This window comes from Argiope bruennichi, chromosome 10 (genome assembly GCF_947563725.1).
Source record: "Argiope bruennichi chromosome 10, qqArgBrue1.1, whole genome shotgun sequence".
In the NCBI taxonomy this organism is placed as follows: Eukaryota; Metazoa; Arthropoda; class Arachnida; order Araneae; family Araneidae; genus Argiope; species Argiope bruennichi.
The window spans coordinates 85432242-85443853 of NC_079160.1; the positions used below are offsets into that span (position 1 = coordinate 85432242).

At 30.8% G+C, this 11612-nt stretch overlaps 1 protein-coding gene across 1 annotated transcript; it reads right to left on the reverse strand.

Annotated features, from left to right (window-relative positions):
* Positions 1 to 230: 230 nt before the first annotated feature.
* Positions 231 to 10847, reverse strand: LOC129987440 (C-factor-like). The gene is made up of 5 exons (XM_056095424.1): positions 10586 to 10847; positions 8703 to 8760; positions 4495 to 4682; positions 3538 to 3699; positions 231 to 684 (listed from the first exon to the last, which is right to left on the reverse strand). The coding sequence occupies exons 1-5, from the start codon at positions 10715 to 10717 to the stop codon at positions 457 to 459; spliced, it is 768 nt and encodes a 255-aa protein (XP_055951399.1). The 5' UTR covers positions 10718 to 10847; the 3' UTR covers positions 231 to 456.
* Positions 10848 to 11612: the final 765 nt, after the last annotated feature.

Sequence of the window (11612 nt, forward strand, 5' to 3'; positions counted from 1 at the left end):
TCGCAATATGAGAGGGAGAAAAAAAATGATATTCCCCCTCGCGCCGTTTGCCATTGCTAAGTTATTGATTACGATTGGAAGAGATTAAAAATCACATGCTCCTAGCGCCACTTACCTTCGCTACACCACTATTCAGCAATTCTGTACCCTAATGAAAGAGCCACCACTGATTCTTGTTTCAATTTCAAGTTTAAAATCACCCTATTATTAAACAAATTAAAAACAGCACATAAAACAAATAAAAAAATTTATTCAAATAAAAAACAGACTTTCCGATTTTTTTTTTTTTTTTTCCTTTTGGCAATTAACAGATGTTCACCATCTTCAATCGTTATTTCTGTACAACAGAGTTTCATGCATTGCCATGAAGTTACTATTCAAACCATTTAACCAATATGACACAGAATTCACGATTGAAAATTGATTGAAAAGAGATAAATAAGTTCATGAATGAGTCTAATAAGGGATAGTTTTGCCATGCCTGTCCAGGAATGTTCCATGGTGTGATTCGTTGAGAGTAGGAAGTGTTTTTATGATGTCGGAAACACTGTCCCAAACTTCTAGCATGGCTCGATCTGTACCCATGTCTGTCTTTACCCAACCAGGGCACATGTTTACCAACAAGATACCTGATTCCTGAGTCATGGTGAGGGCAACTACTTTCATGGTCATGTTCAGGGCTGCCTGCGAGAAGAAATAAATTATTAGAGATTCACGTGGCAAAACAAATTAGCTGTAAATAAGCCAATATTGTTGAACAAGTCTGTATTAATTATATTTAATTGAAATTAAATGGTTTCAAATATATTTTATGTACATGATTCCGTTAAACTGTGAGTAAATCTTTTTAATTGTCTTGCGTATATTCGCTTCAATGCGTACAAGAATCTTTCTAATGGAGACCAAATTTCATAATGTTGTAACCATTATTTTCCGTCTTAAAATAACAAAACAAACATTAAATAGAATCTTTCTTCTCTAACTTTCCACAAGGATGATTTTCAACAACATTTAAGAAGAATTAGTAAAACATATTTCCTTAAAAGAATATGTAATCTAATTAGAAAGTGAAAACTGAAGTGAGGGTATTAGTAGGATTTAACCGTGTGTCAAAATCATATGCACATAAAAACATTAATAAAAAAAAAGAAATTTCATTAAAATACTATCATAAGCTAATGACTTTATAACCATCAAAATGTTCGCATTGTTTAAAATAACTGATATTTCAAATAACATTTAAAACAAAATGTTTTTATTATACAGGGTGTTGAAGAAATAACAGCAGGTGTTCGGAGCCCTGTAGTGCGTTATATACTGGACGAAATATAAAGTAATTTGGCCACCATAAACATTAAAGTATGCGGTTTCGATTTATCAAAAAAAAAAAAAAAAAAATTAGTACCAAAAAATTTTGATAGGGGAAAATCTGGCGCTCCAAGCGCATAATGTGTGAAAAAAGAATACATAACTACCAATGGAAACAATAAATAGTACCACACCAAATAACAATGAAAAATGTTTATTATAGCAACTTAGCAAATTTGACTCTAGGTGACCACCTACTTGATGTTCCAATAATTGCATACAATACACGGGGTTTCCGACGGTGGCTCGCAACATATCGGCATTTATTCGTCTGTGATACACAACGTCTTTCAAGCAGCCCCACAACCAGAAATCGTCAAGATTCAAATCAGTGTTAACAGAGAATGGATGTTATCTTATACGGATAAAATTTCAGGATCTTACTCAATATATCTTGCACCGTCGAGAAAGGGATATCTTTTTGCGTGATATTGAATGAGTACTGCTGGTACCCTGCTTATTAGCTATCGCCTGATCCATAACGGCAATCTTCAACTTGTTCCTGCTTGATACATTTAGTCCTCGGTGTGGTTGCACACCAAGAATTCCGGTTGTTTCAAATTTTTCAACCATTCTTCGTAAGTTAGTTATGGTCATTGATCCTCTACGTAACTGTTTTAACCGCCGATATTCACGAAGAGCAGCACTGGCATTTTCATCTCGCTGATAAAACAGTTTGACTAATAAGGCGCGTTCATGTAGTAACAACGCCATCTACGGGCGAATTTTTGCAGAATGCCTTAAATTCACTTAACCCTTCCTTCTCTCTTCTATGCCATGTCACAAAGTACCCGTATAAGCAAATTAAATAATAAAGTTTTCGATCACAGCGCCAAGATCGGCGTTTTTTGGTACTATTTTTTTCTTGATAAATCAAAATCGCATACTTTAATGAGTGTGGTGGCCAAATTTTGTTATATTTCATCCAGTACATAAAACGCTACAGGGCTCCGAACACTTCCTGTTATTTCTTGATCACCCTGTATTTTAATATCTTCCGTTACTGTATTCATTAAACAGTCAAGTAAAAAAATAATAATAACCAATAAATTGTCCAATTATACAGAATATTGAATTGACTTAATCAATAAAAATATTAACGCTTATTAAAATCCCCTTTTAAAGAATTAATTCAAAGGTTATAAAAGCCACCCGTGCAATTCTATTTAAAATTAAATTTTATCACAAAAAAACAATTTACAATTATGCATTAAAATAGAATTAATAGATTATCATTATAAAACAAGTTAGCCAGGCAGACTTCTCTACCTAAAACTTGCTCAGCGAAAAATCTCTGAACCTATTCAAGCAGGATAGATAAACTATCAAAAAACTGGCTGTCAAACTTTCATGGTCGTATCAGATGAAAGCATCACCTGAACTTTATTCAAAAATTACACAGAACATAAGCCAATTGTATCCTATCTCAACAGCTTCGTTGTATGGTCACACGTTTGTTACATCTCCAGAAATAAAAGTGGTCCAAATCATTGCGTAACTCATTGCAATGAAAACTTTCATTTCATCAAGCCCGATATTGGGCCACATTATTATTGCACAAAATAAATATATTGAGGAATAGAAATATTGCACAAAATAAACGATTCCTGGCATAAATGCATACCTATCTACCTTGTCAATTTCTTTACTTGTGTGTATATGAACACAATAGCTCAAAAGTACAACAATTATAGAAATGAAATTTGACAAATGATGTTAATACTATAACATTAGAACTCCATTATGTATTGGACCAAACCTATCAACTTGCAGACTATTTGTCAGTATGCATGTGTGTGACCTTAGTTACTACATTTAAAAGAAAAAACCAGTTAGATTTTTGAAATTTGATGTGTATCTTTAATTAATACAGGACTAACATAATTAGGGTTATTTTTATTTATTTATTTATTTTTGCAAAAATGTGCTCATGTTTGATATTTGTAACTATTATGAGATTTCTCTGGTACGTTATACTAAAAAATTTTTCACAAATGAGATTTTAAAGAACTGCCAATAAGAGTTTAGATCTGACAATGGAATTATGCACATGTTTGATTTCTTTAACTATTCCTGGTACGTTACTTTTTTTTTTTTTTTTTTTACAAATGAGATTTTAAAGAACTGCCAATAAGAGTTTCAGATATGAGAGTTTAATTTTTTACGAACCTTACTGACTCTGTATCCCATGATATTCGTCCCCAGAGGACTTGCGGGAGATAATGTCGCCATGGAACCGGCAATGGAAGAAATGTTGAGGATAGCTGATCTTGACACACTTAAACCATCAGTTTTATTAGCAGCGGATTTCTGCAGAAGAGGTAGCATTTCCTGGAAATAATCGAGTTTAGAAATAAGCAATCAAATTTAAATTGGATTGAAAATCAAATTGTTATGAATGGCCGAGCTTGCTTATCATAAATGATGATGACTTTAGTGGAAGGATGACGAAATAATCTTATTATGCTCAGAGCACCAATTGTCTCCAGTATGCAATTAACAGTAACACTTAAGAATGAATGGGATAAAATAGCAATATATGGATAGGGCAGAAAAATAGAATTGAGTGGTGTAGATAAATAACCAAGCAAATTAGGCAACTGCCTATAAACCCCAAATTCACCAGATTTTTTGTAGCATTTTCAGAACATTTTCATTCCCAGGAGACGAGCACTCAAGCTTATTAAAATAAAATTAAATATTGCTTACATTTTGGTACATTAGGCAACTGCATATAAGCCTCAAGTTCTCCAGATTGTTTTTCGTAGTATTTTCAAATAATTTTAATTTTCAAGAGCCATTCACTCAAACTTGCTGAAATAAAATTGCTTGCAATTTGGAACAATTATTATAACAGCATTCCTAACTTATTACCTTTTGTAATCATGAATGGCCGGCCTTGCCTATGATAAATATTGACGATGGTAGGGAGGCCCGAAACCTTGTTACACTCTGGATATCAATTACCATCATTACACAGTTGTCAGTAAGTCGTAAGAACATAGAGACTCATAACAATGCAGTTAGGTCCCGATTGCACAACCTGCGTTGAAATGATACACGCTGTTCAGGTTGCAGAAGCTTCTAATTCATCAGTAGATTATTTTACTTGTTTGATAGCCTTACCTTCACTATCATGAGTGGGCCAATGGTGTTGGTGGAAAAGTGAAACAGCATATTGTCTTCCGTTATGTCTGGGAAACCCTGCCACTTCACGGCACCTGCGTTGTTGATCAGGAGGTTCAGCCCTTTCTCTCCAACCGAGTCTTCAATTATCTTCCGAGCATTTTGGATGTCTTCTATCTTTGTGATATCTGGAATAATTTTTACAAATTTAATTATATTTATTACAATTTGTGTTTAGATGACACAATATGTTCAAAATATGTTATATTGAAATGAAACGAAACAAAATGTATCACGTAAGTGTTGTCTGGAAGAAGAGTTGGTTTATCAAAATGGTAAAACAGATAATTGCCTGGGAATCCAATGCAGTGACTGAGATCCAAGTCTTAGTGGACCGCGGTGGTCTGGTAATAAGGTCCCGGCTTCGGAACCGGAGGGTTTCAGGTTTGTGACCCGATTCCACTGAAGAACCGTCGTGTAAGGGAGTCTGCTGCACGTTAAATCCCTCATGACCAAACGTTCTCCCGCTGGTGTGGTGTGGTGTGGTGTGGAGAGGGGGGTGCCAGCTCAGGTGTCGTCCTCGTCATCTGACCGCGGTTCAAAATTACGAGGTCCGTCCCAAAATAGCCCTAGTGTTGCTTCAAACGGGACGTTAATATAACCAAACAAAGTCTTAGTATTTTTAAGATATTTTTATTCTTATATGAGCGGTATTTGAAATTATGATAAAATAATGACTGAATTATGGTGTTTCTCAGCTACCTGTATCATTATCTGCAGCCGTTCCACTGAATGACCCAGTGTTGAGAAAGATTATTCTTTGTGATTATTCCCATTAAATATCTCTCCACTAATTCCTGAACCATATGATGATTAAAATTCTCAATTCAGTTAAAGAAAATTCTATTTTTGCAACAAAAAAAAATCCAGCTTCATTTCTGTATTTCTGTACAAATATCATGTTTCTGTTTTCGAAAACAATTCTACCTACTGTTGTCAAAAGTTGTTCCGACTTTTGACTCATCCTGCACTTATGCATTCCAAACTGAGATGATTTATCAACAACGCTGTATCACACATGGAAGTACCTAATATTAGCAGTGTTAGCTAGAAAAATGTTTGTCAGAAAAACAGTAGCGCAATGGATAGCGGTAACGAACTGCTTTCCTCTGCGGTCAGTATCCTTAAAAGGTATACAGGAAAGATGTGATGAAAAACATGAGAAACATTTTATTGTGAAGTCAGTGCATGAAAATAAATGCTTATTTCCGTTTAATGTAAAATAAGTTACAAGTCCTTCAAATGAGTGATTTCACAGGATTTGGGGCATATGATAAATATGAATTTTAATATTCTTATTAAGCTTATGAATTAAAATGAAGCACACATAAAATGCATGGAAATAATAGAAATAACATACAGCTTACAATATAAAGCCATCGGCAATGGCTTTTCCGAAACATTCTCGCCTATTGTCCACTGGAAACTTATCTACTTCTCGCCATATAAAATTAAGAGCCTTGGTAAGAGCACGAATGTCTTATATAGAATTTGTGAACATTAGTTACAAAATATACATCTTTGGCTTGAATCTGTCGAGTGAATCTGCATTTTGGATACTCTTTTCAGACAGATTAAAAGCAAAATTTGATACGGAACTACAGTTACAGTCACAAAATCGCATACCGAGTATATTGATTGAAATTACTGTGTTTATAATTTATTGCATATACACATATACGAAAGAAGAGACCAAAAAATGATCAATCCTTTGTCAGATTAGATTCTAAATTTGACATGGATCTACATTTTAGATTCTTAAACTGTGTGACAAATTTTATCTATCTGGCTTTTTAATTTATAATTTTCACTTGTAACCAGGAAAAAGAACAGACAGACTTTCGATTAATGTATTTCGTTCAAATTCTGATAAAATTCTACAAATTTGAAATAAATTGAATATACAAAATTTCATCTGTCTAGCTCAATGCGTTTTTGAGTTATTGTTTTCACAGACAAACATAATGCCAAAAATGTGTTTTTGAACTCATTATTAAAACGTGGATATTCTTCAAAATCTCGATTTCTAATTCTTTTTGATGATTATAATACTTTCTCCATAATTCATATACGAGAAAGTAAAAAAGAATTTAATTTCGAAACATTTAATAATTCCATGAGAAATTCTAAAGTTAAATTAATATAGTATTTCGAAACTATATAAGATATTTTTTAAATCAACTTCATAACTTTGAGTCCTGGTCAGATGATGGGGACGACACCTGAATCATCGATCCACTCTCTAAAAGTTTATGGAACATCGGTTTGAAGAAATTTCACTCGGTACAAGATTTAATGTACAGCAAACTGATACACGACGAATCTTCTGTGAAAATCGAATTTCGAACTCATGATCCTATGATTTTGCAGCCATGAGTGTATGAAAATGCCACTATGGATTCCGACAAAATTTTTAAGTTGTACTTTTTCTATCAAAAATTTTTAATTTGATTTTCGTTTTCTTGATGTTTTATTGTTCTTAGTCTTTTTCTTTGGTTAATCACGTATTATTTTTTAGATTTCTAATAAGGTTTCTTTCTCTTCAGATCGATTTTCATTCTTAGCAAAGGTAATAGCACGTGATCAACCAACTATTGCATTTCATCCTTTATGCCGGTCTTCGATTACATCTTGTGTCTCGGGAAAAATAAATGTATTGTTTTCATAAACAAACTACAAATCCACATTCCATCCAAAAATTGATGGTTTTGACATGAAAATGTTTATAGCAGGTAGACGGTGAATTGTTTCATATCACATGTGTAATATGACATCATGATGGAAAAATCTTTCAAAAACGCTTCACAGCGCAGGCTATTGGATCTAGATCTATCAAAGTTTGCATGTAAATACCAGTTGGATAATAGACACTCAGAAAGGGTTCTTTAAAATATCAATTCCATTTTTAATTAAAAGTTATTCAATGTTTCCCTATGATTTTGTAGCATAAAATTGATAGCATATTGTATAATATTTACAATATATCAATATTATTATCAATTTCCTTTCTGCACAGTTTTTAACTAATTATAATAACTTTCAAAAATGCTTAAAAACCTTTTTATAGCAATATTTTTTTTATTGTTTTAATTATTTGAATTTGTACCCACGCAGTTTCCAACGCTACTAAACAATTCTTTGTTTTTGTTTTCATGTCATCGCTGCTATATAATTAAGAGCGAATTTTAAAAATAAAATTGACAAATTAATCCTAAAATATTATTCGGTTTCGATGCTTCGAATTAGAAATTTTGATGTCTTCACAGGTTTGTTTTTTAAAAGAAGAAAATGAAAAAGATTTTCTTTTTTTTTAATATCATAACGCGAACTGAGTCATGATTCTAATAAATGTAACTTGAGGAGCTAAAAAATTATTTATATCAGTATTGGATTAAATGCAAACTGAAAGCAACTAGTCACAAATTAGACAGATACAAACCTTTCTGGTAGAATGCAAACTCAATGTTAATATTGTTTAAGACTATTGGTAGCATTTTCTGTATAATTTTTATGCATGTTATAATATTTAATAAAGTCGCTTATGAAAACACTTTCAATAATGAATTAATATTCATTATTTTAATTATTATCTACTTTTCAGATTTTAATGAATTATTATATTATATTATCTATTTTTTAGTTTTTAATAAATTACTATAAATATTAAAAACCTTAGAAAAAAATATTTTTTCGCATTCACCATCAGATGGCACTATTTGTACAGAATCAAAATTTAATTAGATCAACCGATTAATTGATAATTAAATTCTACAAATACTAGAATAATGTAGAGTCATCAAAAATATACTTGTTCGTAGACAATCTCAAAATTCTAACATATCAGAAATAAGTGAAAAATCATGCCATCTTTACAAGCATGAAAAGTTGAAGTTCAATAAAAATGTTTAATAATATATTATTAAAGAGATTACTCTATTTACTATTATTTATTTATTCTTATTTGTTTAAACTTATTAATATCTCTAGAATATCCTTAAACTTTTGCAAAAATCCGGTGGATATTTCAACTTTTCCTTTTATTCATTTTTTTATTACTATAGAAATTCTGAACGAATTCCGCTGATCAGTGGAAATTGCCACATTCTAATTTTAAAGGAGAGAAACTTATTTAAGTCTAAAAAACTTACCTATTTTGACCAAGATAACCTGACTTTCTTTGGATGAATCTTTAATGTTTTTGAGATCCTAAGAAATTAAACAACAGTAATGTTTAATAAGATGGCAATTTCTTACATAAAACAACCCAAATAATGCAACAAATTATACAATGTTTTTAAGCCTTTTAACAACAATACAAAGAAAAACATAGTGCATTATATTTGTGCAATATAAAAAAATGTGGGAAATATACTCATTTTAATCAATAACTAGAATAAAGTCTATTCGGGCATTCAAGAACAAATTTCTAAATTTATAATAATACTACAAATTATACGATGTTTTTAAGTCTTTTAACAACAATACAAAAAAAAAACATAGTTCATTATATTTGCGCAATATAAAAAATGTGGGAAATATACTCATTTTAATCAATAACTAGAATAAAGTCTATTCGGGCATTCAAGAACAAATTTCTAAACTGCGGATATATTAACGATGTTATATTGTTTTGAAATACCAGAAGTTTAAAAAATGTACAGTTAAATAAATATGGTAAAATCCTAGATGGGCCCACCTCTTGGCGACTTATTTGAAATCTCGCCAAGTTGACTACTAATTTAGTATTTGTTATTACTATTTTTTAATAAAAAAGCGATACTTGAAGGCCAGAAATAATAATAAATAAAATAAAATATATATAATAAAAAATAAATATAATAAATAAATAAAAATAAAAATAAAATAAATAAATTTAAAAAAATGAAATAAATATAATAAAGAATAAAATAAAATAAAAAGAAAAAAAAAATTCCGTGTAGGTTGCTACATTGGCAACGTTATCGCCACTCGATCAGCGAGAATTCAAAAAGACGCCAAGAGGTGGGATGCGCTAGGATCCACCTATAAATATTAGTGTCCTAAAAATCGCTCGAAGTGGCAAATTCGAAACATATTTCAAGTTCTAAAGACAAGTGTGGACAAATTAATGGTAAAAAGAAATAAACATAAATCGAATTTTTAACAAAACTTATTTTTACTAGGCTGAAATAACCATTCCATTAAATAGCGAAGAATTATTACCCTCTGAAATTTAAAGGCAATGAAAATGAATAATTAATTATTTTTTCTTGCTGTTCTAGATTAAAAATTAGATTTAACTATATGTATAAAAACAGGATTTTTTTTTTTTTTTTTTTTTTTTTGCTTTTAAAAATGTTTTTCGTACGAATAACACATTCATATTATATATATATATATATAAATTGCATAAAAAAATCTCTACCAATTCCGAGCCTTTAACGCGAAATGCATATTTTGTTAATGTTTCACTTTGAAGTTTTAGGTATCAACCGTTGCACTCTGTGCCTATCTGCTTTTATAAAACGATTATTTTGTTAATGCTTACAAAAAGAATGCCAGCTTTTTTTTTAAAAATTAAACCTATTTAAGGATTTTAATTTTCAGTATGAATTATTTATTAAAAGCAGCATGCGTTTTTTTTTATCTAAATCTAGAACAAATCCATGGCTACTTCTTTTAATGTGGTTCAATAAATCGAACCCTAATTATCACGAATTCATTTTTTTTTTTTTTTTTAGCTACAGCTTAACTTAAAAATGATTTATGACATCGACTGGAGGTAAACCACCGCAATATAATTTTCAATTTGTCTTTCATGTTTAATTAAATGGCATCTGTGGTTTTGAGAATATGTTAGTTTGACTCGACTAAATAACCATGGAGCTTCTGTTTGTTTATGAGTTATTCATTTTTTTTTTTTCTTTTCGTATTTATCTTAGATGTTTATAAATTATTTAGCTCAAGTTTATCAAATAAAAAAAAGAAAATCTGGTTTAACACAAAAAGTAAATTGCGGTTTGGAAAAAAATGAAAAGAAAAGAAAACTAACCTGAACAGTGCTGTCATCTCTGAAGGTGGCAAATACATATTTAGGAGGTTTAGGTAATTGCACCAATTGTTTTACTAATTCCAAACCGATTCCCCGGTTTGCTCCGGTGACCATAACGCTTTCAACTTCCATCTTTATTAGCAAAAAGAAACACTTCAAGAATTTTAGAAACAACCGCAACGATTCGTCACCGATAACTGGCTTTGTTTATCTAAAAAAGATAACTAGGTTCTCGCACTTTAAATATTATTTCTTCCGGCAACCATTCGCCGGCTCGCGTGTTCAGGTTGCGTACAATACACTTTGCGTACGAATCATAAAGCTGTCAATCAATCGTCTCGTTTACAATGCGGTTGTGTTACTGATAAGGGTTAGTTCTAGAAGAGGTTACAACATCTTAAACGTTATCTAAAAGTGTCATATTTGGCGAGAGTTAGCCTGATGTTTGACACAATTTCGAATACTTAACGATACGTTCATTAATATAATTTCATGCGTTTAAATACTATAGGAATAATTTCCACTTTGCTTTTTATGAAAGATGGATTGCTTTTCAATGTATTTATTTAAAAATGTAAGATAAAAACACTGAGGAATGATATTTCTGCTCATAAAAATACCCACTTCGAAATAATAATCATTTTTTCTAGATTTTGGATATAAATGCTTTACTTTACATAAATATAACATTTTGCATTAAACGAAAGAGTTTGCGTTTTATTAATTTTTGATTTATTTCTTCTTCATTCGTTTATTTAATTCAATTATTTCGAACATTAAAATATGTTTTTTAAATATAGGCACTTAAAAAAGTTGTTTCTGAAATTTAAAGTACAATTAAATGAGGTTAGTGGTATTGGAATGATTTTAAGGAGGGAAAACTTGCAAAAGCAATTCTTGAAATGCCGTGAGTAGTAAGAAAAGCTTCTAACTACGGATGTTAAGTTTCCATGCTATATCAATTTTTAAAAAAATCAGTTTGCAGAGTAGAAAGCCATTACAAATTAAAAATTTTCTGTTTGTCATC

What these genes read in the sequence shown, in the direction of transcription:
- LOC129987440 (XM_056095424.1), bottom strand. Translation starts at nt 10,717, where the DNA reads ATGGAAGTTGAAAGCGTTATGGTCACCGGAGCAAACCGGGGAATCGGT. An exon ending in GAGATGACAGCACTGTTCAG is followed by an intron (nt 8,761 to 10,585) that starts GTTAGTTTTCTT and finishes TTAATTTCTTAG; the next exon opens with GATCTCAAAAACATTAAAGA. An exon ending in GGTTATCTTGGTCAAAATAG is followed by an intron (nt 4,683 to 8,702) that starts GTAAGTTTTTTA and finishes AAATTATTCCAG; the next exon opens with ATATCACAAAGATAGAAGAC.